This window comes from Nanorana parkeri, unplaced genomic scaffold (assembly GCF_000935625.1).
Source record: "Nanorana parkeri isolate BGI_ZX_2015 unplaced genomic scaffold, ASM93562v1 scaffold773, whole genome shotgun sequence".
NCBI classification, from domain to species: Eukaryota; Metazoa; Chordata; class Amphibia; order Anura; family Dicroglossidae; genus Nanorana; species Nanorana parkeri.
In genome coordinates this window covers 142,765-170,320 of record NW_017307041.1, presented here as the reverse complement: position 1 = coordinate 170,320, position 27,556 = coordinate 142,765, and the positions used below count along the sequence as shown (strand labels likewise).

Below are 27,556 nucleotides of genomic sequence, written 5' to 3'. Positions count from 1 at the left end.
TTGTTAACAATATTGCAGTAGTCAGGAGTTATATTTTTGACGGAGACATTTTGACTACAGCAAAACCTTAATGCAACCCAAAGAAGAAAACCCTCCCTTCAGAGCAGATGCTAATCCATAACATGACTCTTATAGATGTTTGTTCTTCGCAAGTGACTTCAAATGTATCCGTGTTTGTTATATGGTTTGTGGATTGCAGCAAGTTGGTGTTCAATGAATATGTAGAAAGGGAGGGAAAGATGGCCTCTCTAGCAGGTCCATGTCTACCTCAAAGCCATATGAGAATCTTGGTGGCTAAACATAAAGGTCATCGCATGACAATGTTCTCTCCTTGTCGCCCGCAGATGCTAAAGAGGATAAAAGACACTCTTTAGACACTACATTTCGTTTTTATTAGGAAGAGTCTGCTAAAAACGGGATATTTTTTTGAACTGGTCTCTTGTCTCATATGCATATCAAAAGCAGAAATTTTGTTGGCTGATAAAAATGTACTAAATGATCGAATAGGTTTTTGGCAGCCAGCAAAATTGCACCGCAAGACTGAAGTAGAAAAGATAGGTGCAAAGGAAAGTACCTGGGAAAGATGCTTGAAAGATGTTTAAATACCTCTTTGGGATGTTTACATTGGTTCTCATTTTTCTTCATTGTGAGCTTTTGCTGGCTAAAGTGTGGATTTTACAATTTAGGAAGTTCTTGTATGGTAAGGTCAAAGTGAAGTATGTACATGTCAGGTATTCAAATGATTTTGTGATGCTTAGATTTATTTGTAACATTTTAAGAATCTGCCTTGTACTGGTGCATCTAGACATAGCGCCCAACTGTCCTTCATTTGGAACCTAATCTCTCCGTAGCCCTTTCCTACTCAGTTGTCCCTCTTTTTGGTCTGATGTACTGAAGTCTATGAAAATGTACTATTTAACTACCTAAAGTAGGGATGCACCAAAATTTCGGCCGCCGAAACATATCGGCGGAAAATGGCACTTTTGGCAAAATGGCCAATAATAAAATAGATTTTATTTTTGGAACTGACCTTGCAGCCGCTGACCCTGCAAAATTTTAAAGGAGAATTATGAGGCGAGTGATTTTCACTCAGCCTCATAATCTGAGCCGACCTGTGACAATGAAACTGTCACAGGTCAGCTCAGTAGATCGGGCAGTGAGCGAACACATACCGTCGCTCGCTTACTTCTCAATCTGTTCCTGCAGAGAGCCGTGACTGTCACTCACAGCTCCCTGCTGGGATTCCCACCCTCCCTGCTCCGATCCTCCAGCGCTGACTGTCTGAATGGACGGGGGAGGGGGCGGCCACAGCTGGCTCTGCCTCTGTATAGGCAGAGCCAGCTGTCACTCACACAGCTGCGTGTATCCAAAGTGCATTGTCGGGATCCGTTCCGGCTGCGGCGCCTCAGTATACCGTGCTCCCGATATACTGAGCTTTGGGTCACGGGAGGACGCTAGTTTGTGTTCTCCCGTGACCCTCTGGAGAACTATGGGGAAAAGCCCTGACTCTGAGTTCTCCTTTTAAAAGGGTGATGATTATTTCACAGGGAGCAATACAAGCAATTTTTTTACTAGAGGAACAAGGTAAAAAAAATAAAATAATGTTAGCACATGCTTTAGAAGGAGGTCAATGTGGATAATGCCTGAAAATATACTTTTCTGCAGACTCAAACCTTGCAGGAGAATCAAAGCAGTGGAATTAATATGGAATAGAAAGTACCCAATCTACTTTTGTTATACTTGCAGAGGCTTCTGAAGTGTTACAGAAATCCAGTTATCTACAGCTATCGTATACCTGTCCTGAAGCCATAAAATACCAATTTATCCAAGTCATCTAACATGGACAATTTGAAGTATACAAAAGTACACAGACTTAAGAAAGAGCTTTATATGGCTTGAAACATCGCTGCCTATTATTTTTTTATGCTGGAGGGTGTTTTTTTACACTGCACTGCTACTACCAAAGACTAAGTACAGATTACTTTGTTGAAATGTTAAATATTTGGCCATTGAGTTGGTGACCTTTTACATGGCAATTAGCTATGCAAATGAAAAGGCCCCATCTAGTTTCTATACCCCTACGCATACACATAAGTTCAGTTTAGCTTGAGCAGTTTAGGATGTCTTTCCAGGCCTGCTGGATCTAGACTTAGGCTGGGTTCACACCTAGGCGTGTCGAATATGCGCGTTTGTTGCTTCATGTCGCGCGTTTGTCGTTCGATTCGCGGTTAACAAAAACGCTCGACAAACGCACCTTTCCGAGGGCTACTTGGCTGTATCCCAATGGAAACGTGCGACAAAAACGCCCCAAAGAAGCTCCTGTACTTCTTTGGGCGTAGGATGTTGTGAAGCACGTTCATACGGCCTGTAATACGCCCAGGTGTGAACCAAACCCATAGGAAATAATGGGATTTCAGTGTTTGAGCGTTTTGCAGAGCGTTCGAACGCGCTACAAAACACCCAGGTGTGAACCGGGCCTTAGTCATCACCTGCTTGATAGAAGACTCTTCAGAAGCTGTGTCATACCAGACCATATGATCCTGGACATTTACCCCAGAGGTCAACAATCTGCAGGCTCTTGCTGGACCTCCCAAATTTGGTATTTTACTGCAACAACCCTGCTTATCCTAATTTATTGTTGGGTAGTGCAGAGGCCATACCGGGCTCAGTGTTCCACACTGTTCATGACCTTGCTGCTTGCATAGTGTCATACCATAACCTTAATTCTAAGTTCTGCCCAGTACTTGCACCAGACCAGTGGTAGCAGTGCACTGCTGTGCCCCAAAAGCGTGTCTGCTTAATGTGGGACGGGCCTTTTAAGTTGTTCTAGCTCTCCTGAGCCATCTGCATCACCATTGCAGTGTGGGCATCTCTCCTTTTCTCAGGACCTCTCCTCTGGCTTCTTCCTGTGAGCAGTCTATTCAGCTGCATAGTTCACAAGAAGCAGCAGCTCAAGCATGCATCACAGTGGTTTTGGGATGCCTCGCATAGACTTTCTTCTGCTCTAGGCTCTAAATTGCATTTGTTTGTTCTACAACAGCGGTGAGTGCTTTCTAGGCCCTCCGACACCAGGCATTGGCTTCCTAGGATTTAAAAGCTGCTAGCCGGTCCTTGATCCACACCTTTGCCAAATGTTATCATGTGGATGTGGCTGCCTTGTCAGATGCCTGCTTTGGGCATAAGGTTTTGCAGGCAGTAGTGTAATTTCATCACACTACTTTAAATGTTGCCACTTTTGTTGGTGTTTTTGCTTCAAAATCACATACATTGGAAAAAAGTATTCTGTGTCCTCCAGTTAGCACCTTTTTAACTTACCATAAACTCATATTCTCCAGTAGTTAATTGGAGAATGATGCTCCCTTGTGCTGGTGGTCTGCTGCCATAGGTAAAATGTTCTATGGAAGGTTGTTTTACCTTAATGTTATTCAATGCTTGCTCATGTGCAGTGGTGGGGCCTTTTTTTTTATTTGCATAGTGTTCAAACAACATAGAGGTGGCTTTACCCACCCAATGAAGAGCATCTTCCGCGTTCTTCATTAAACTACTAGACAAACCGATTTTATCTGAATTAAAAACTTCATCTTTTATCAAATACCACTAAGAGTCCTCATGCATATTTCTGTTGGTCATGAAGCTCCTGCTCAGCAGTAAGGAGACCTTGGACATTCCCCACTGATTAGTATATATTTAGTTTGAACAGGCATAAAGGAATAAGAAGTTAATAAAGTTCAACTTTTTATTATTAAAATTTCCAAAACATTGGAGCATAATTTGAATTTTTCCTAGTAGACATCATAGACGTTTCATGCTTAAAACCATTGTTTTCAGTGGAGGAGCAAGTGCTGTAATTAGATACAGCAGGTCTAAAGTCAGAGATCAATACAGTCTAAAGTCTTTACTTCAGCTCAGTATGGGTTGGTGTTGTGATGTTTTCTCTCCTTTAAATCAATCATGTTTATTTTAAACATAATGCATACGTGGATTTGTAGCAAGGTCATTAGAAAGTCACACCAGTAATATCTATGTTCCCGTCAGCTGTCAGATCTGTATTAGCAGTGCTCCAAGCAATAGATTTCATCCATTCTCTTTGTTAAGGAGGCTCAGTCACTTTGGCTATTTGGAGAAAAGTCACGAAGTCTCTTGAAAGTCCACTCCTTAACCCACTTATTTTCATCCTCGCCGTACTACATTACTGCACCACACCATTCCTGTGTAAGCTCTATGTCGGATGGTGTCTGGGCTTACCCAGGGTCGATGTCACCCTGCCTCCTCATGTGATAGTGTTGAGGTCTGATGATTGGAGCTCAGGCCTGAGCACTGCATCCTTGGAGGAGGACGTATACTAACTCATAGCTGGAAGCCCTGGGTATTTCACAAGGGTGCTGACAGAGCATCCTAGCAGTACAGCGAAGGTGAGTATAAGTAGGGCATGAGGGCTTTCAAAAGACTTAATGGGCAAAATTACTCCTTAACAAATCTTGTACCTTAGGTGTGCTATGTATGGCCAAAAATCTTGACCCAGGTACACAGGGCCTATATAACACACTTGAAAGGGTAGGTCTAAAGAAATGTGATTGCTTAGGGTTTTTGTGCTCAAGATTGAAAGGGTAAGTCTCCCAAAATACTGGATTCCGTATGAATGCTACTCTGTTGAATCAAGTTTTAAATATCTCTAACATAGAGACCACTGTACTTGTGTTTGCAACATCTCTCCAAAATGAATGTAGATGCTATTGATGAAATCTATTACACTTTTTCTCACTTGCATGAAATGGTCACTGTCACCTGTCTACAATCCCTGTACAGGAAGTAGTGTGTTGTAGGGAGCCCAGCATTGACTTACCCTTTAAAATAGCCCTTTAAATGTATTTATTTTGTACTGTGTGTCCTTCAGAATTGTTCATTCTTCTTTTTATATCGTTCCAGTTAAAAGAATGGGGTGTGGATGAACTCCAGAAGAAACTAAATGAACTGGACCCAATGATGAATCAGGAAATTGAAGAAATCCATCAAAGATACCAAGCCAAGCGGCAGCCTATACTAGAAGCCATTGATTCCAAGAAACGCAGGCAGCAGAATTTTTAAGATTACACTTAACCTGAACAGTTTGTTTTTTTACTAAAAACTAAGCCATAAAAGGACACATGGGACAAACCCTACATGTCCAGGGATTCAGCTTTAAATCCAGACACAGCAACATGCTGCCTTGCACTAGAAAAACGATCATCATTTCTTGCTGATTTTGGAAGTAGGGGCAAGTATTTATCATCCTGTCCTCTGTGCTTTCGAGTACATCACCTTTTTTCTTTTTACTTCCAGCACCCTGTACCCCTTCTCTACAACCTTTTCTGCCCTACATATAGCCCCTGGCCACCTCTGCTGTTGACTTAGGCTCCCCCTCTGGCAGTTGCCATGATTGCAGGCCCTATTCACAGCCAGATTTTCCCAGCAAATCTCTCTTCACTCTATAGGTACACAGAGATGGATTTATGAATGTAGTCCAGTTGCAGTGTTTTCCGGAGAGTCTTTGCAGTTCCTTTACTGTAGACTATTGCCTCCGTTTTGCTTTTTTTTTTTTAACATCTACAATATGAATTGACTTTATATTATTATAAAATGTTGTTTTTTTGTATTCATTTTTATTGCTAAATATTTTTTTTTTTACTTTGGAGATGTCTTATTGATCTATATTAGGATGTATACATTTCTGAAGATTAAAGACAAACGTGTTTTATGTATAAAATGGAAAATTGCGTGTGTTTTGTAATGTGCTTATTTAGGGGCCCCTTTATACTGGAGAGCAGATAACGCTATCTACTCTTTGTTAATACTGTGTTTACTCCACACTGCGCCTTTATTTTTCCCAGTAATTCAGGATTGAAGGAGAAGCCAACATGTGACTTGAAACGTTTTTGTGATCTGCCTTTTTCTCTCGGCTTTTGTTCTTTTTACATTCATTATTTTGAATGAATTTCTAATAATTGGGGCACAAGGCACCAGTACTCAGTATCGGCAAGTGCTGAAGAAAAAATATCGGTACTCGATAATGAAAAAACGCTATTGGTGCACCCCTAATCATATATAATTGCTACATAAGTCATTTTTTAATTTAATTCTATTAAAAATTACCGTTCCATTTAAAACTGCAGTCGCTGTAATATTCTAAAACTGTCCAAAAAATTAAAAGCACTATGGCGACCAAATGTGTACAAAGTGCCATCAGAAATGCCACGTCCTGATTTTGTGATTGGCTGACTGATTTTCACAGAAGTCAGTGCAATAAGATACAATTAAAATTTTTGTCAATCCCGGCATTAGAAATGTAATTTTTGGTGACAATGGTGAGACATTCCCTAAGGCTGGGTTCACACCTAGGCGTATCGAATATGCGCTGTTGTCGCGCGTTTTGTGACGCGGTAAAAAAACAAAACGCGCGTTTCCAAGGGCTTCTTGGCTGTATCCCAATGGAAACGTGTGACAAAAACGCCCCAAAGAAGCTCCAGTACTTCTTTGGGCATAGGGCGTTTTGTAGCGCTTTCATACGGCCTGTAATACGCCCAGGTGTGAACCATACCCATAGGAAATAATGGGATTTCGGTGTTTGAGCGTTTTGCAGAGCGTTCGAACACGCTACAAAATGCCCAGGTGTGAACCAAGCCTAAGGGTTAATTACTAAACAAATGCAGACACTGCACCTTTCCTCATTTGAACATAGAAAGTCCACCAGCTGATTATAATGAACCCAGACCCTCCCATTCAGGGGTCAGTTTGGACATGTTGAAACAGCTTTTTTTTCAGAACAGAAACAGGTTGGAGACTGCAACAATGATTGTTAAAAATCCTTGCAATGTACACAGATCACCCAGAGGGGATTGATTTATTTTTCCACAGTGGAGTTACTTTTTAAAGTAAAAGAGTTGCTGCAGTGAGGCCATTTCCTGCTTTACAATTAAGCCCCTTAATGTATTTCTTAGAGCAACTGGAAGTGGTATTGTTAAAGAACAATACCACTGTCAGTTAAAAATAGAGTATTGTTGGCACCAGGGCCTGTCCAGTGAAGTATGTAAAGTGCTTTCACCTCTTAAGTTCACATAACTCAAGAAATAAAATTAAAAAAATACACACACCGCACTTAATTTCCAGGAAGCTAATATTATTTTCTGGCCATTGATCTATTGATTATATGTTAAAACAGTGGTTCTCGACCTGTGTAACTTAATGTCCTTGGTCATTAAGTTGCGACCCAAGTTGCACTGCAATGGAATGTGTGGCATTGCAGTACAGGGCATTCAGGCGCAGGCGATCGGACTGTGGGTGTGAGGGTCATTTGGGGTATCATACAAATTAATGGCAACGCAATGCACCCTCCACACCAGAACACGCAGTAGGTGCGATTGTGTGGTACAGTGCATTAATCGCATGGAACTGTGTGATTAACATACTAGTGTGAACGGACATTCAAAAACACTGATGCACACAACCACAGACACAATCTCACATACATACTCCCCAAAAAAATTATATATTTTGTAATTTTTTAGGATCCACCCAGTCTCCCTACCTTATGAGAACTGGAGTGGATCCTCAGCCTGGGGTCCAGTGTGGAACGATGTGCTGTGATGAAGCTCCATCCATATGTGCATTGTTTGTACAGCCCCCTTGCACGCCCTGTAGAGGTGCCAGGAGCCAGAGTGGGACGTCAGTCGAGTCCAGGCCTCTACAGGGCACATATGGGAGTTGTAAGCAATGCATGTATGGATGGAGCTCCCTTATGGCCATACTTCCAGCCCACCTCAAGCTAACACGCAGGGCTGGGCAGCATATTTTGAAAGGCTGCTCGGCACTGCGTGCTGTGTTAGGGGGGAGGCTGAGGAGTCTCTCACCTAAAAGGAAGGCATGGGGAGACCCACTGAACATGGGGTCGTGACCTACTTTTGGGTCACGACCCACCAGTTGAGAACCAAGGTGTTAAAACAAAGTTATGTCTAAAACTGAAATTTTTTCCCCCTGTATTACTTTGCTCGGTTATCCCTGTCAGCTTCCGAGTACACATCACGGCAATAATAAAGCCAAGTATTGGTACCTCACTCTTCCATCTGCACTCTTTTCTGAGATAAGTGGAAGATCCAGAGTAAAGATGGTCATACACCTTGTGATTATTATTAGATTTCTTTCGTGCCTTCATCGAACCATCATTCGATTTTCGCTCGAATACCCCACCATGCACAGGCCTATGTGGATTTCAATTATCGTTCGTTAGCAATACTAACTGACCGAATTTAATCGATCCACAGAACGGATTTTCGTTTGCGCATATGCAGTCACTAATGCATCGATTTTCGTAGGGGTCAAAAAAAGTTTTCTAGCCTGACAGAGGAAATTCAGCCAGTTGTACAGTAATGCTAATCGTTCACTTCCAATCAACTGGCCTATTATCGTACGAAAACCCGATCTCGTTAGGAAATCGAATGATAATCGCAAGGTGTATGGGCACCTTTTAGGCTTTCCAAATACTTGTTGTAATAGGTAGGCAGAGCCCACCTCCAGAGTACCCAAAGTAGGTGATTTCATCTGTGGCATCCACTCAAAATGTTTGTAGGTAGAATGACTGTATGAATGATTTGTGATGTGCTTGATACACCTTTATAATGTACCCAACCATTTTACAGATTAATCAATGCACAGACACTATTGACATCAAAAACAAAATGGCGGTTCCTTCAAATGCTGGTGTTCTTTATAGAATGCCGTCATCACATATTTAGTAGTTAGCTTTTCCAGGAATGTTCTGGGTTACAGTGGTGGAGTTTGTGGTTCAGGATTGTTCTGGATGACAGTGGTGTAGTTGGTTCAGGATTGTTCTAGATTACAGAGGTGGAGTTGGTTAAGGATTGGTCTGGATTGCAGTGGTGGAGTTGGTGGTCTCACACTTCCTCCTCCTCATTAAATATTTATTATATAATGAAACTGTCATGGTTAGGTTTTTACAGTGTTATAAATGTTTTGTATATGGCACCCATGCATTTTAATTTTCCATGTTTGTCAGTAATGGTGGTTTCCTTTTTACACTTGTTTAACCACTGCAATCTTGTGCATTGCTTTCTACATTCTCATGCAGCAAGACAGAGCATATTGTAGAAGGTTCAGTAAGCCAAGGCACCAACAGAATGCTTATTTTATTGACCTAACTGCAGTAAAGTACAACCTTGGTTACTGCAATGAGCACATATTCATATGGACCTTGTTTTAGTGTGTCATTCTGTAAGTGGTCATAATTGGGACCACAGAGGAAAAATGACATGTCTTTTTATTCTTGTATACAGACATTAGCAGCACAGAATGAGACATATTTTACAGTTCATAGCTCAAAGCTGACAAACAATACAAGCATGTTGTAATATATGCAAATGGACAGTTTAAATATATATATATATCTATATATATGTGTGTGTGTATCTCTGTTTATGTAAAAATATATTGCCAAGACCTCTTCTTTCTTTCATTTTACTCAATAACAAATCCTATACTACCATTTTCTCTGTAGTATATATTAGGGTATTGCATCTCAGCCGGATGGTGCTTTGTGTATTGCAGTTTTCAAATAGTGCCATTAAAAAGAAACACGTAAAAACACATTTTGAGTTGGCCGAAAAGTGAGTTACCCAGCTGTGACGTGGGAAAGGGTTTCTTAGATGAGACTGACAGTTTTTAGAAAAAGTTCAAAGCAATACGTGTGTCCTAAATTTAACAGTACCATAAAGCGCTGCGTAAATTGTTGGCGCTATATAAATACCTGCAATAAATAAATACCATAACTCATACCCACAACAAAGAATGATGGCGGTAGCATATGCTGCGGAGCTGCTTTTCTTTAGTGTTGGGTTAGTGACTGGGTTTTTCATTCTCAAACAGGTCTCTGGGAATGCAAACCTTGCATAAAGCAGATCAAATGTAGTTCAGAGGGAGGTCAACTGCAGGTTAAATGCACCAGCCAATTAATTCTGAATGATCTCAGAAGTATCTCGCATTGATCGACACAAACCCTAATAATCTCAAACACAAGGCAAAGTAATACTGGATTAATTCAAGAACAAACAGGTAGTGTGACCCACTCAAATCGCTGGTCTAAAGGTGCCCATACACTGTACGATTATCGTACGATAATCGTATGCGATCGGTTTTTCGTACGATTATCGAGCAGTGTGAACGGAGACGTGCGACCGTTTCTATTGTACGGTCGCACGTCTTCTGTCGAACCAGCATGTTCGAAAACCAGCCGGGAATCGTACGATTCTCGTCTGGTTAGAACGGTGCTCGGAAGACATGCCGAACGGGCCGGTGTGCGCACGCGCACACTGCCCGTTCAGCATTGCGGTCATCGGAAGCCCGCCCCTCAGGGGGGCGGGCTTGCGATGATCGAGAGTGCGATCTGCCTGTCCAAGATAGGCAGATCGTACGTTTTTTTAATCCCTGTACAACCATCGCAAGACTAAAGTCTTGCGATGGTTGTAGAGTGTATGGCCACCTTTAGTCCAACTGGCAATCTGTGGCAATATTTTAAACCTGAGCTGACAAGCATCATCTGATTAAAATGTTCCAAAACTGCAGGTAATAATCACCTTGGCATACAAGCAGGTATACACTGAGTGGCCAGATTATTATGACCACCTGACGTTTGTAGGCAAATTAGCTATAATTCCGCGCTGAAGTTGCTAGAGGGCCAGACCATTATAAATAGGGAAGCAGGTTGTTTACCATGACAGATAGATATGATATGTCATGGTAAACAACGCGATTTAACAGCCTTTGAATGTGGGATGATTGTTGGCGCTCTGAGCCATGGAGCGAGTATCCGCAAAACAGCAGAATTTGTTAAATGTTCAAGAGCAGCTATTGTTAAAGTGTTTAAAGACTGGGCTGTCAGGCGAAAATCTAGGTCTAAACTTGCGAATTGTGGCCGTCAGCGACTAGTCAATGTTAGGGCAGAACGGAGAGTGACAAGACTGGTACAAGACAACAGTCTCGTATTGTGCAGGAGTGGTTTCAAAAACATGAGGGAGACTTTACCTTGCTTAGGTGGCCCCCACAATCACCAGATCTCAATCCAATTCAGCATTTGTGGGACGAAGTTGAAAGAGCCATCAGGCAGCTGGTTCCACAACCATCAAATCTCACAGAACTGGACAGTGCTATTCATCAGACATGGTGTCAGATTCCTTGCATCACCTTTCAACATCTCGTGGAGTCAATGCCAATAAGAATCGCCGCAGTATTGAAGGCAAAAGGTGGCCCAACGAAGTACTGATGGGGTGGTCATAATAATCTGGCCACTCAGTGTATACTTGCCCCAAAAGACCTAAAGGTGCAAAATAAGGCTCTACAAAACAGTGAAGATAGGGGAATTCATTACGTATGCAGGCAGCATAATTTATTTTTATATTTTTTCCAAAAGAAACCTTGTCAGGATCCTATTGGAAATTTACTGTAACAGAAGGGCAAATATACTTAGCTCTCTGGCCACTCTATTACAGCACTGCAGTACCCTTCCAGGAGTGCTAAATGCCTATGTCCCCTGCAGCGCACTGTTGTGTTCTGTAAAGACTGATGTAGAGATTAAGATTAGAGGGTGGAACCACAATGCAGAGCGGGGGATACAGATATCTAACATTCACAGACCACTCAGTGGCCCACTTTAGATCAACTCAGGGTTCGAATGAATGCCAGCAATATTCATCCCACTTCCTGTGAGCCCAAAGTGTCAAGGATCCTGCCTCCCGGGGGCATGTGATCAGGCCACCCTGGAGTCACAGGAGAATGCTACAGAGAGTGATGCAATGTCATTACATCTCTGCAGCATTCAGGACCCACCCACCTTCAGAGGAGGAAGATGACCCATGATGTCACATTCCTGGACCAAACACACTTGGAAAAAAGAACCTGGAGCAAGTGCCAATAGTAACCAATCAGCTCAAGTTAAGTACCTGAACTGTGTAAACTGTGTCCAAAAGTGCAAACAGAGGGCAAAGGATTACTCACCAGTATTGCCTGTGGTTTCTCTGCTGACTTACCATGCCTTGTTCTGTACTGGATCTCTGTGTGGAGATGGACATCTTAGTACAGACAGGACTTTGCTAAAAGAGCTGCCCACTGATGACTGTTGGGGGAATACTGAAGAAGCAGCAGGGGAAGCATAGATCCACTAAAGCAGTGGTTCTCAACCTGTGTAACCTCAGGACCCACATATGTCCTGTGTCATTAAGTCACGATCCAAGTCACCCTGCAATGGAATACATGGCATTGCAGCACCACCGCTTGCCTTCTACTGCGCTAGGTGAGAGGCTCCTCAGCCCCCCCAGCCATTCAAAATATGCTGCCCCTGCGCCGAAAGTCAGCTTGGGGTAGGGTGGGCTGGGGGTATGGACGCGAAGGAGCTCCATCCATATGTGCATTACTTACAGTTCCCTTGCGTGCCCTGTAGTGGTGCCTGGACTGGAATGGCATCACATTTTGGCTCCCGGCACAGATACAGAAGGTGTGCAAGGGAGTTGTACAAGCAATGCACATATGGATCGAGCTCCAGCACAGCAGCCCACACTGGACCCCAGGCTTAGGATCCACTTCAATTTGTGTAAGGTAGGGAGACTGGGTGGATCTTGAAAAGAAGAAAACAAAATTACTATTTTTTTGATGTTTGTGAGATTGTCTGTGGTTGTGTGTCTGTCAGTGTTTTTGAGGCCCTTTTCACACTAGTACAGTAACACACTGTACCATGCAATCGCACCTGCTGCATGTTGTGTTGCCATTTATTTGAATGGCACCCCAAACGCATCTCGATCCACAGTTCGCTCGACCGCATCGGAACGAGCGGTACCGTGGGTCACGACCTAAAGCGGTTCGTTACACTCAAAAATCTAATTTTACCAATGCATCCCTCTATGTATGATGATTAATAATAACATAGACATGTCAGGTGTAAAATGCTGTGATTCTGAAATACTTACACTGGCAGAGCATTCACTTGCTACTTTGAAAAGCAAAAGGACTTCAGATTGCCAATGTAATCTCAGGAAAAGGCATTTTCCTCCCCTGAGATTGTGTGCATGGTCACATGTGACAGAAATCCAGGAAGTGAACGGAGAGCTAGTAATATGCCCTTAGTAAACATGGCCACTGTGAGAAGATTGGGGAAGAAAAGAGGAATAAGGTATGCAAAGATTACAAAGCCGGCAATTATCGGCTTTGTAATCTTTGTATATGTTTGTAGATTGTCATTACTAAACATTTCTAAAGGTGTGTTTGCTGTTATTTTAAAGATATGGGTAAAGGTCCTCTTTAACGACCAATGACAACTGTGGGTCCTGAGGTTACACAGGTTGAGAACCACTAGTTTAGACTAATTTGCCTTGCTGTTTAACAACAAGGATTCCCTCTGCACTCACACTTAATACTAAAGGAGTTACCATTATTGACAGCCTCAACACTGCAAGTAGTTAACACATATACAGCATATATGTGTAGCATCCAGGATAACGTCCCCCAACAGTAGTTTATAAGGATACAAATTAATTTTGGGTTTTCTCACAGGTATACTGTATAGACATAGTCCTGGAACAATCCATTGACTGCTCATATGTTCCTTAACTAGTATAGGGTGTACATTGTTTCTTCTTGTTCATTTACTCATTTGAGGTAAAGCTTTTATAGTTGTGTATTTGTTTTCTGGTTATAGTTCAGTAAGGCTCTCTGATATATTATCAGCACTGGCGTCCGGTTCCTTGCTTGGTCTCCTGTCACTGTTCCTCACTGCGTTCTCCAGGGCTTTCTGTCTCCGGTAGAAGTGTGAGAACTTGTTGAATATTATGGTTATCGGCAGCGCCACCACTAATATCCCACCCAGGATACAGCCCGAGGCGGCTAATTTTCCAGCTACGGTGGCTGGGACAACATCACCATAGCCTACTGTTGTCATGCTTACTGTCCCCCACCACCAACAGGATGGGATGGTGTCAAACCCCGTGTCTTCATCTTTCTCTGCTGTGTATGCTATTCCAGAAAAGACCGAGACTCCAACAGCCAAGTACAGTAGTAAAATGCCAACTTCTCTGTAGCTGTGCTGAAAAATAAGGCATGTAGTAAATACATTGCAACATGTTAAGTCAAGGATCTTTCCAATTTCCATGGGTGTTGGACCAGATCAGCTGATCCCCAGTTCTGCAGCTATATATAGCTGTTTATACATAAAGACACAAATGTCAACCTCCTTATCTTGCAGTGGCTTCCTCTGGGATACTACAGTATAGAGGCCACCACAAACTAAATCAGTAATATGTAAATTTAATAAAAAAGGAAAAAGAAGTAGTGCCCCTTAGGTGTTCAAAATTTAGCACACCAAATACTATAACATAATAAAACCATACAAAGACAAAGGTGGGTTTGAAAGGGATAACAATGATAAGAAACAATATCTACCCCAAAATGATGGACTATATAATATAAAATAACCAGAAATGAAAGTGAGGGAATCCGCTGGACAAAAGCCTAATCTTAAAGCAATAGGAAAAGAATCTGAAAAGAAGAACAGTAGAGAAAGAGGGCATGTAGGAGTAATTGTTGGTGACCACAGAACCTGCCCCTTCTAAAGTACAGTCCATGAGAATGTATGCAAAGCGTAGAGACCGGTGCACCTCTGCACAGAGTGCGGATCTCCTTGCTGGCTCATTTTCTCATTCTCTCCAAACAATTGTACCCAAGGTTCTTTGTAAGAGTGAAGCCATTATGCTTGCATCTCTGGTGACCTTTGCCTTCTACCTTCCCTCCATACAAGAGCTGCAGCCTCCCTATTACATTGGAGGCTTTAGGAGTGTTAGATGCTGTGCTTCCTTCCTCCAGCTACATAACTACAGGACTAAGCAGTGTAGTAGAGGTCGGAGGTAGAAGCTACAATGCATGGCACGGGACACAGGCATCAGACACTCCTAAAAGTGTTGAATGCTGAAAAGACTGACGGAAGCTGCAGTGCTGGAAAGAAGGGAAGGTAGCAGACACAGGCAGGTGAGAAGTAAATTAGGTGACTCTTCTTTTGCAGCAAACTTCAGTTAGGATTTTCTGAGACACTGACAAGGTCTCTTAAAGCAGAGTTGCCTTTTACCATCATAGACTGATACATTTTCATATGCTATAGGTTAGTATGTTGTTCCCAAAAGTGTTCCAGTGGTTTAAAGTTAAACTCCAGGCAGACACAGATTAGTGCAGCTCTGTAATAATTAATACATCATTAAATATGTTTAGTAATGCTACGTTTGGCTTGGTATAAGCTTTGGACAGTCCTTGAGCTCAGACTGGGGAAGGGAGGAGCAAAACAAGGAGCATGATAATAAGAGGAAAGGGCAGAGTGATGGAGATATGAGTTCATCAGTCTGCTGCTCCTTTCACTGTCCAATCACAAGGTGGGGCGGAGATTTATGAGTGTTAACTGCGAGAGAAAACTCATGTCTCCTTTCCTGCCAGACACAAACACTGTGGTGTGGCTGAGATGTTTAAATTGGAGAACTGGGTGAACAGAAATGCAATCCCCTTTGGCAGGTAAAACGGCTCCCTTATATATGTATTTAATCTCTATATTTAGCTGTTTGCTTGGAGTTCAGCTTTATTCACCAAAGTCACTCCACTTAGCCTATTGCGGAATGCCTTCACTGGTTGTTTTAGTGGTGCTAAAATATCCTTTGCCTTTTACTTCGGAGGGAAAGCTTCCAACAAAATAATCGCACTCTTCTTAATGCAAGCAGTGGCTAGGGTGAAAGCACCATAAAAGCTTTGCTTATCTTTATTTCATAAGCCTAATTCAGAGCTGAATTGTTTAGTGTGCATCTCTAATAAGTAGATGTTCCCTGCTCACATTTAAAGTGGAAGTTTTATCAAATCATTTTATAGACCTTAAAATACCTTTTGGGCAGTGAACACCCATGCAGAAAACAAAAGTGGATACCGCGCCATTTAAAGAAATTGGCCATTGTGCTGCTGCATTTTGCAGAATACGCTTTACCTACAGCAGGTGATATTTGAGAACATTTGGGAAAACAAGTGGGTTGCTGAAGGAGATCCAAATTCCCTGTTTTTGCTGTGCTGCTTTTTGACAGAAGATCAATGTGGTGTGGATCTTTCTTACTAGCAAGATGCACGCTTACAAGTTTTAGGTGTAAGTGTGATTTTATATATATTCCACTGAGAAAGGACAGAAAAACACTTGCAGACATATTTTGATAGAATAACCATTTATATGTATTTGAACCTCCACCCTGGTGATCCAAAATAAACATGTCCTTCCTTCTGCACCCCTGGGGAAAGCAACACCCAGAAATGCCATATTTTATGGTCATCCCATCTCCCATTGTTAGACCCTCCTTTACTCCCCTAGGTGTAAAGGTGATTCTGATGGCCTCCTGACACAACAGAGCAATGCACATGACTCTAGAGACCTGCAAAACCTTGGGGAAGTCATATATCATGAGGGGCACAGGTCTTATGGCTTCCCCTTTCCCATTCTGATAGCTTCCTTTGCTCTTCCAGAAGTGCAAACAGCTCAAATTACTTCCTCCCAGCTCATGAGAACCCACAGCACCCTCTTCCCATAGTAACCTGCAAAACAAGCACATGTTGTGTAAAGGAAGGGTTGTTGAATATCATGGCTTTCTTTTCTCCCATTTACCTTCTCCCATTTACCTTCTCCAAGTCTGCCAGATGATTATTTCCTTTCACCTCAGGAGTACCCACAGTAACCCCTGCCTCCCACACTCCAGGGACCTGCAACATCCATTTCATGACCTTCCCTTTTGCATCTATGTAACCTTCCCTCTGCCTGCTAGATGTTTAAATTACTATAAATACCTCTTCCCATCTGAATTGAACATACAAGATGCCTCTCCTGCCACACCAGGGATGCCACATATCATTAAGGGGATGCCAGATTTCATGGTCCTTCCTTTCTTCTAGGCTCAGATTTTTAATTCGTCCTCCAGGGAGTTCAACTACTCCAGTAACAATCTCCCACCGACTTTCACTTCCCATCTTCCAAGAAAAACCTGAAAAACTGTCCTCCCACACTCTGGGGGCCTGCAGAGTCCAGGGATTAATGTTTTATGGAGAGAATGCCATACGTTACAGATGTCCATTTTTTGATTACCTCCTCCCACCTCATGGCTATGCACAGGATCCCTTTTCCTGCAACAGGGCCCATAACACCCAGAGATATAATTAATGGAAGTGATGCCAGATTTTATGACCATCCCTTCTCCCACTGTGAGATCTACCCCTTCTCAATCAAGTATATAAGCAAATCTGATTAATTCATACCACATCAGAAGAAACCCTGGGGACCTGTAGTGCCTGGGAAAGCCTGATTTTACAACTTTCTCTTCTCCCACGGAATTTCTCTTACTCTGCCAGACGTGCAAACAACTCTAATTACCCTTCCATCTTATGGAATGCACAGAAACCCCCTTGTTAATTATAATAATAATAAAATAAAATAATTTTACTGTTGGGGGTCACCACAAATTGACAAATCTGACCAAGGGGTCAAGGCCCTAAAGGGTTGAGAACCACTGCTATAGAGAAACCACAGCTTCTGCTCCATACAGCCCAGGAACCTGAAACACTGTCAGGAAAATCATGTGCACAGTAACACTCCAGGATCTGCATGTGTGCATGGCCAAACAGGTCCCTATGCCCGTAGAAATACATGCAAATGTTGATCACGTTGCAGTTCTACGTTGGCTAATACAATGGTGCCTGGGATAACGTGGTTAATGCACAGGTGCATAAGCATTATTGAGCATAGACTGCCTATTTAAACCTGAGTTTCATCAATTCTGGCTTTGTATCCTGACCAAGCTTTCTGTTTTTTTTTTACCTCCACTGCCCAGCTCTGCCCAGCTGTGCTTGATCCTGGCTTGCTTCACAGCTATGCTTATGGCTTATTCCCTGTGCATCTACTGTATGCTGCCCAGCTGTGTCTTATGTTCCTCTTGCATCTGACCCTGTTTCATTGAACCGGCTACAGGCACCCATGCTTCCCCAAGCTCCTGCATTTCCTGTCTCAGTTTCGGGGGTTGCTGGACAGGAGGTGCAAGGGAAGACCCTGCATCGCTTGGCCTCCATTAGGTATGTGACAAACACCCAGAGATGCCATATAGCATGAGGTGGACGCTAAATTGTACTGCCCCCTCATTTTTAATGATTTTTAACTAAGATTTTCCTACAATTCCCTTGTGGTCTAAAATAATTGGCTTACCTTTACCTATTTTTGTTGAATGTGTTCAACTGTTCTAAGTCTTCCTAGGACCTGTATTGTTCAGGAAAGCCATATTTCTTAGTGGGGATAAGTAACTTTTATAGACTTTCCCTTTCCTACCCTATGACACTGTCGCAGTATCTTCAATGTCTAAAGTACTGAAATAAGACTCACTGACCTCCGGGGAATGCAGAGAATCCCTGTTATGGATCATAGGAACCTGCAACATTGGCGGATTCCATATACCAAGAAAAGGATGCCACATATCTTACCCTTCCCTCCCCATATCCTGGTATCCTGGTCCTTTTCTGTACAACTTCTATTTTCACCTAATTACACTATTGGAATGGGGAGAACACTATTATGCACCCCAGAACATTCTATACCCATGGATGTCACACATCATGTAATTTCTTCTTCCCTAACGCCAGATGTGTGTTTTTTCTAATACCATATGATATTTCTGCTTAAGGTACATGGAAAGTGTCTAAACTAGTCCTTGTACCTTCAACCACATCACACAATTAGGGACAATTGTTCTCTTGCACCCCATGGACCTGCATTATCTGCGGATGCCAGGGAAACAGGGATAGGAATGGTTAACATCCAACAACTAGCAACAGCATCTGGCAAGTGGTTGTCAGCAGTTAATGCTAAAAAAGAGCTGACGTGTTTCTGGTATTCCTTCATCAGGGACTCTGCAATTATCTCACAAAACTCTCACAATCTTACTGATGTCAACATTTTCCTAAATACCACCAGCCACAAAGAACATATGGCATCTTCTATGATATAGGGCACTCCTGATGACACAGGGTCTGTAATGCATGGGGACCTGATACACAGTTCTACTAAAGTGCTTGAAGTCATTGAGGATATTGCAGGAGTCCTGAAATTTGTGAGAATATCACAGGATAGCAATCTTGTGATATTCTCACAAACGTCAGGACTCCTACGGTATCCTAAATTACTGTTATGTCTGGCAACCCCCTTTTTTATATGACTTTACAGGTAGTGTTGAGCCTAAGTGCAGGTTGTAATTAAATGCAGGTACCCTGAAATAAGTCATTTAGGCTGGTGTAAATGCTCAAAGTTTTATAGCATCCCCATAAAATATAGGCCAACCCGGAGGTGTCAGGCCACTTCTACAGTTCAAAGTATATAGTTAACGGTATTTGGACTACTTTTGACACCAAGACACCATGATCTTTGACATCCCTCTGTGATATGTGGCATCCCTATTATTGCTGGTCTTGTTGGTATGCTAAGCTGCAGGTTCCTTGAAGTATCTGACAGTATGTATTTCAATGAAGACTCTCAGGGATTTGCAAGGATGGCCTGGCATCCCTCACAATACATGACGTGCCTCTTAGCGCTAGGCCTCTGGTCAGTTACATTATATTCCACTAAAGTGGCTGAATGTACTTTGGTTGGTAACTAAAGACATCAGGGAATATGTCAGTGTTGTAGGGTATCTGCCTGATATGACATATGGTCAAGATGTGTGACTTCTTTAAATAGTTCACCACAGTTCCTTTAAGAGAACAAGGGTGCATGAATTAGCTTAGACAGTATAGGGTGAAACTACATATAAAGTACTGGGGTGCTGCCTTAAAGAAACCCTGACCCACTGCGAACAAAGCAGTAGGTTTGCTAAAAGGTCCATATTCCACACTGCAGATACTTAAGTATTGTCTGCTTTCTTCCCTGTTGCTTTCTTTGTGTTATCAAGATCTGTGAGATACTTGGTACATCCGAAAAATCATGATTCTCTCCCCTTCCTTCTGTAATGTTGCTCTCTCAGCACCTAAGCCATCACCAGGCATAAGTAAGAGGCCAGGACCTTTGAGCGTTCAAAGCTCTAATCCACAGTTTACGGTGGGCTTTTTTGGGGGACTGGAGGTGGGGGAGTAAGTATCAGTAGTGAAGCGGGTGAGCTATCAAGAAAACAAGTTATTTGCCCTAAACAAAAAATGTACAGGTTCTCTATGAAGAGTGACTTTGTAGAAACAATTTAGAGTAATGGGGAGATTTGGGGACTGAGTGCAACCCTAATTTGGTGGCAAATAGCTTGGCAAGGAAGAGTTAACTGAAGCTAATAATGTAAATAGATAACAGCTGGCATATGGCAATCGGGATAATTTCAGCTGACACATTCGGGAAATAACTGAGAAATGGAAATTATGCGCACATGTTTATAAAATCCGGGAAAACCTAACATGTGTTGTCAACAGCCATTTGCTTATCCATTCTAATAGGGTGTATGGTATGAGTTTATTAGGCGCTTTGTTTGAGCCGGCTCTATATCATTGTGTTGCAGTAATGTGCATTTAAAACAACTGTACATATACAATTGACCTAAAAGTGCGATGGAGCACCACAATGCATACATGTCAGTTGTGGTGTGCTGTGTTTCCAAAGATTGTGCAGATGCATTTTTTCCTGCATTGACAAACCATTCAAAACCAATGGGCTATTTTAAAAGACAACTGTGGTCAAACCTTTTTTGGCATTAGTTCTCTTTTGGGTCACAGGAGGTACTCCTGTGACCCAAAACTCAGCATATAGTGGTCTATTGCCCACTATATGCAAATAGCTGCAGCTGGAAAAAATCCTGACAATATTCTGACAGGTTCTACCCTGCTGCCTGACAGCTGGCTCTGCCTCTCTTGACCCAATTGTGTCCACCTTCTCCCTCATCTGTCCCAACAGTGAGTTCTGGAGGAATGGAGAGAGGAGGGGGGAATCTCTCTGCATGAAGATCGTGAACTGAGCAATCAGCGATATTTGATCACTCAGTTCTTGATCAATAGCGCGGACGTGTGATGGCTGCAGTGTCATGCTTTGGCTCTAACTATCGGGACAAGTGCTTTTCACTCTCCCCATAGTTCTCCTTTAAGGCAGCGCACCTCAATGCACAATGACACGGTGTGAAGGGAAACCTTTTATGTTTATTTGATTTTTGTAAGGCATTTACATTTTTTTTTCTTGTATTTAACTTCAATACTATCATAAGTGGGCTGACAAGCCCTTTCTTCTATTAGCCCCCTCTTACTCCAGCCCATTGGAGATAGAGAGTTTCTGACCTGCATGCTACCCAGCTGCTGTGCCAGATCTGCACGCACGCTGTCCTCGTCTAAGTGTGGGCTCCTGGTTCTTCTTGGTATGTAGCTGCTTCCTCCCATATGGAGGTACAGGCTGCTGCACGCAATTATACGCAGCATCTGCCCCTCCCGTGAGCAGATCTCTGCACAAGTGTGTATGCCGTATGGATGTGCATGCCTGTATGAATGAGCCCTTAGGAATAAAGAAAAGATGTTGTGGCAATACTCACCCTATCCAGGTCATTATACCCACTTCCTGTGAGTCCAGAACATGGCATACTGTAGGAGAATAGCTGTTGCACCTATGCCTTTGTAAACAGCAAGCTAACACATTCACATCTTCATGTAAACATGTGGCAAAACAATGCATGGGAAACACCTGAACCATGGTGCACTGACATCTATTTTGCATGGCAACCCAATGGACTATTACAACACCAATGCACGCACCATGTTATGCAGTGCACTGCATTTGACAAAAGTCAGGTGCGTTTGAGTTCTTTACCTATTTCTACCGTTTTTTTTTTTTTTAATATCAGTGATGCACAGTTGACACTGCCACAAAGAGAGGTCACTAGGGAGCCACATTCAAACTTTCTTATGGGACCCCATGGCCTTGCGTGAACCTTAGTTAACAAAAGGGCAAAAAAGGAATGTGATAAATGTTTCCGTCTGTTACTTGATGTTAAAATGGTTGATATTATCCAAGTCAATTAGTATTCTGATTCCTAACTTACATTTTCCAATGCTGATTAATAACTTAAGCACTACCTCCAGCCTGTCGCCTCCTCCGATGCAAGAATGACATGTCCCTCTATGTCCCCACATCTATACACTGTATTAGACATGATGACTCGAAGACTACCGGACCACTGCAGTGGAGGGGGGAGATGCTCAAGGGGCCGGTCTAAGAGCCGCCGGCCCAGAAACTCAGGTAAATATAACTTTGTTTTTTACCCTAGGCAAAAAGGAGCAGCTAACCCTTGCAGTGCGGGGGTAGCCCCACTGCAAGGGTTAATAATATTTCTGAGATGTTGTTTTTGTGAAAATAAAATACATTTATAAACATGATTTTTACCTTAAGCGTTGCTCCAAGTGAACGAAGGCCAGTTGAATGCCGTGCCAATTTAAGGACTCGAAAAATCCTCATAAGTCGAAACACTTGTACAACCTTCCCCAAATTTCCCAACTCATGATTACTGCCAATGGTCAAGTCTACCAACAGAGTGAAGTAGAAGGGTAGAACAGACACAATATCAATCAGGTTTAAAGGATGCTTAAAGAACTTCTTCAGGTTGGGAGCAAGAAGTAGCCTAGAGGACACTTCAAATGTGAACCAGGAGATACAGAAATACTCCAGATTGTGGAGGACAGGGTCATCGATGGGAACATCATCCTCGTCTAAATGTTGATATTCTGGCATGCTATTAATACACATTGTTGATATAGATAAAATAACTACACAGATAGAAATAAAGCTGAAAATTTTGCTCGGTATTGAATAGCCGGGGTTCTCCATAGTCAGCCAGAGTCGTTTCCGCAAATTTCCACACTGTAATGTGTTGAAGTGCATGAGGTCATGGTTAAAGTCAGAAATGTCATCCACAGATGTATCCACACTGCTTACCTCACTTTCTTCATCCCAGTTCCGTCTTCTACTTTCTAACTTACGCTCGTGGTATCGATAGCTACAGCAAGAGTCTAGAAAAAATTCACTTATTCCCCAGTATTCAATCTCTTGTGAGAATGAGAAAGCGCATAAGTCATCCATCATGTGCAACTTTCCAGTCTCGTAAAAATAGAGAACGTATGGGAACAAGCCAGGGTTTCGGTCAAAGTAAAACTCCTTAGAAACCAAGTCGTAGTCGTCACAGATCTGTAGAATGGATTCTTCAGAATCACAGAAAAGCAATCTCCCCAGCCTGGTATTTGGAAACTGAGACAGCATGATGGAGCTAATCCGCTTCTTCATTCCTCCAATATTTATGTTAATGGCGTTATCTTTAAAGTTGCCAATCCAAAATGTTTTGCTTTTATGGACCATGGTCACCACCAAATATTTTACCATGTGCTTCTGAAAAACAAAGCATAAAAAGGATAAAACCAAAATGTTATATCACTACTGAGCCTAATTCTTATAGATTTGGGTTTTTATTCGGTGGCATACCTTGAACATCTGGCACACAGGGCAGATTTTTCCTAACAACCCCCCATACATTAAAATTAGATTCAGTAAAATTATATTCAGTCATGAAATTATACCTCATGCACTCTGGGGACGGGAGCAGCATTAGTTGGTGGACAGCAACTATCGTAAGCACATTTGCAACTTTATGCAGCAATACTGAACTTTGCCTCTCAATCTGTCCGATGTGCAGGCGCTCACAGACAATATCTCCTGCATAGTTTCCAAAATTTGGAAATAGGTGAGACCACTGAACACTTATAAAGTGGGTGTTACTTCACTATGTACGGTTTGTAGTGTGGGAGTAAAATAAGCCTCAGCATTGGTGTCATTGGCAGAAATGGTAACCCCCAGCATTCATGTTGACCCCCAGCCAGGCCCGCCTTTAATACTGATCGGACCCTGGACAAACATTTTCTTGGGCCCCCCCCCCCAGGAATTTCTCTCACCTCCCCAACACCAAGAAAAAAAAGAAAAAACAGCACACATAGATCATGTTGCGCTAGGAATAGAAAACAGTGTATGATAGATTGCCAGCTGCAACAATTTGTGGTGAAAACCCGTGTAAATGAGTAGCTAGCTAAGCCTTGATATACAAATTATGTGACATAAATTCACCTCTAATGGGTGCCTTGTGAAATGAATTTAAATAAATAGTGGTTATACAATAAATACGTGAAAAACAGATGAATAGATATATAAAATTTTGTGTATGTGATCAGTGAAAATAATTCTTATTAGATGGGAAGGCAATGAAAAATCAGACCAAAATATATAGATAGTAACTCATAAAAATGTCCTGTGATCGTGATTCAACCTTGTGCATCAAAACTGGACAAAGATAGGTCAATCCTAGGTAAATAAATACATTATATATGTGTGATTAATTAAATAATTCATTGAAAAAGTGCATGAAATCTAAAATTCACACGTATAATGGGTATAATCTTAAATAAAGTGTCCGTAATCGTGATAAGACCTTATATACAGCTGTAGATAATAAGTCCACTTGTTTAAAGCTGGACTAGAAAGGGTCAATCCTGGGTAAAATAACAGTGATGGTTATGGTAGTTATGTCCGAACAATCCCCTATTACACCTCGCCGGTGAATAGTAAATTGTGGGGGATGCAGTTACTTATCTTTCCTCCCGGAGATCACATAAGGATAAATGTTAATGTTGGGTTAGTTCCAAAAGGGTCTTCGAAGCAATCTCTTATGGTTTTAGTTCATTGTCCATTTCCACAGTCTGTTTCCAGATAGTCAGGTTGGACGCAACTCTCTACTTCCCCTCCGGTTAAACAAGTTAACTTAATATCTACAGCTGTAGGTCATATCACGATTACGGACATTTTATTTAAGATTATACCCATTATACGTGTGAATTTTAGATTTCATGCACTTTTTCAATGAATTATTTAATTAATCACACATATATAATGTATTTATTTACCTAGGATTGACCTATCTTTGTCCAGTTTTTTTTATTCAGTGCATTCAGTATTTACAACAATGCACAAGGTTGAATCACGATCACAGGACATTTTTATGAGCTGCTATCTATATATTTTGGTCTGCTTTTCCATTTGTCTTCCCATCTAATAAGAATTATTTTCACTGATCACATACACAATATTTCCCAAGTTGTGAGAGTAAGCATAAACTTTGGCCAGCTCTTACCTGCCTCAGTCAATCCCAGAACAGTCCTTGTGCCAGTCAGCCTCAGTCTTTATTTTCGGATGTCTGACTCCCCTGGGCGTGTGTGAGGCACCCGTACGCACGGCCTCACGTCCTCCAGTGAAGCCTGTGTGACACTTACATGTCACGCTACGCGGGCGGGGGAGGAGCTACACCTGTAGTATGCGATCGTGCAGATCGCATAGGAAAATATGTTATGGCATTGCGGCTGCTGCCATAACGTATTTTACTATGCGATCTGATCGGCAAGTTTCTGCGGGCTCAAGGGGCAGCTGCTTTGGGCCCCACAACCATGACTGGGCCCCGGGCAACTGCCCCCTTTGCCCCGCGTTAAAGACGGCCCTGCCCCCAGCATTGGTGTAAGCAGTTGCAATAGTCCCCCTCGGTTGTCAGTAGTAGTAATGTTAACCCCCACCCCCCCTCCAGCATTAGGGGTAAGTGGTGGCTGTAAAAAAATATCTCCTCTCCCGCCTTGGTAGTCAGTAGCTGGGTTAGCTGACCATCCTCCAGTGACAAGCTTTCTCTCCTGGTTAGGCCGGGAATATAGTTCTACTGTCATTAGTTGCCTGACAGTGCCGGCTTCTTTCAGTGCACAGTGCTGGAGCAACAGAGAACATTCCTACACCAGGCACACCACTGCCACCCTGCTTGTCACCAGTAATCATTCTAAGTGATGGTATCCAATAGAGACTCCCCCTCTTCCCCCCCCCAGGTATGCCACTGTTTTTATTATTTTAAAGGGACCTGAACCTAAAAAGTAAATATTTATAGGGAATTAAAAATGTTATTTTTGCCTCAGCAGTACCCTAAAATATTTAACTTAAAAATAGCAGTGCACTTGCAGTTCTCTCAATAGATGTATATTTGCAGAGTAAGAGAGGCACTGCAGCCTTTGACTGCTGGTCTCATGAGGTGTGGAATGAGATTTGTTAACAATAATATCTGTATTGCTCACTGTTCCTGCTGGAGAGAAAGCTGCAGTGCAAGGGTATCCCTGCTTCCTCTGTGGATCTGTGATTTTTGTATCTCCCATGTTACTTCTTGAATGTTTCCTTCACCAATCATAAGTTCACCAGTCACCAAAGAATGCAAAGCCCTGCTCCTCTACCAAGATGGCTGCCTCCGTACAGGGAAACCATACAAAACAACTTAGGACAAGTCATAATTAAGAACCGGATAAGCTGCAGGGAGTACAGTTAATGTTGACAACTAGTCCTTTGACCCCGCTTTCTTTTTTAAGCACTCCCACATTCAGGTCCTCTTTTTTATATGTACAGGGGGTGCCAGGATTTTTGGGTACCACAATGAGTCCTTTCTTATACTGTTATGCTTTTTTATGATTTAAGTTTGTGATGTATCCAGGAGCATCCCCTGGCATGTTGTCACCCATCACGCGCACTTACCTGCCAGTAGCCATCTAGGTGATGGATGCCTTCAAAAAGAGGAGGGGACACTCACCTGGCGGGATAAGGTATACTGCCGGGTTCCCTCCTCTCTCAGGCAGCTGTCAGGCTCTCAGTCCATGACTGAGTGCCCAACTTTTCAGAGGGGGTGACACTGTCAGTCATTTTGGTGTCACCCCCTCCGATGGTGTCACCCGGTGAAGTCCGAACCCTTCGAACACTTGTTTGACATTACTTGTATGACACTACTGGATGTATAATAAACACCACACAATATATTATACAGTCATGTGAAAAACTAAGTACAGCCTATGGAAATTGTTGCCTTGTGATATACCTGAATAAATTAAATAATTTATTGAACAAAAATATCAATATACTATGATGGAAGCCGGCAGAGAGAGGAGGGGATGCTCCTCTCTCATACAGCTGTCGGGCTCTCGCTCCATGACCGAGTGTCTGACTTTTCAGAAGGGGTGACACCAAAATGACTGTGAGGGCCCCACCACAATGTGACGCCACTGCTAGTGGGCTAGTCTGTCTCTGGGAGACAGAGGAGGTCTCAATCCCAAAGTCTAGGAGGGCTCCTCCCATCTGTTATGGTGGGAACCAGTGCAGCTGAGTAGCCAGAGATGGTGCATGTGTACACCGAGTTACGTTTGAGTACTGTCTGGAGGAGAAACAACAATGGCCTGAAGTGTGATGCCATATCAATGTTGCTGTATGCATAAGGCAGGATGCTAAACAAATAATTTTGTTTTGTGGCATAGATATGCTGAACAACCCCTGCATAGGCAATCTTTTGTGTGACCTGAACCCTATTTTATTAAAAGTGGGCATAAAAAGCTATAAACGGAAGACTTAAGCTGGCCATACAAT

General features: G+C 42.4%; 2 protein-coding genes across 4 annotated transcripts in view; one reads left to right on the top strand and one right to left on the bottom strand.

The window, feature by feature from the left end:
- LOC108793685 (serine/threonine-protein kinase 4-like) overlaps positions 1–5,145 on the top strand; it is a 68,179-nt gene extending 63,034 nt beyond the window's left edge. For all 3 annotated transcript variants that reach the window (XM_018564694.1, XM_018564693.1, XM_018564695.1), the window contains exon 11: positions 4,927–5,145. In XM_018564694.1, the coding sequence (XP_018420196.1) occupies positions 4,927–5,085 (159 nt within the window). In that variant the 3' untranslated portion in view covers positions 5,086–5,145. The remainder of the gene's footprint in view (positions 1–4,926) is intronic.
- Positions 5,146–13,723: 8,578 nt separating this feature from the next.
- On the bottom strand, positions 13,724–27,126 carry LOC108793680 (potassium voltage-gated channel subfamily S member 1-like). Its single transcript, XM_018564689.1, has 5 exons — positions 27,105–27,126; positions 26,678–26,706; positions 26,321–26,378; positions 22,472–23,406; positions 13,724–14,113 (listed from the first exon to the last, which is right to left on the bottom strand). Exons 1-5 carry the CDS (start codon positions 27,124–27,126, stop codon positions 13,724–13,726), a joined length of 1,434 nt encoding a protein of 477 aa, XP_018420191.1.
- Positions 27,127–27,556: the final 430 nt, after the last annotated feature.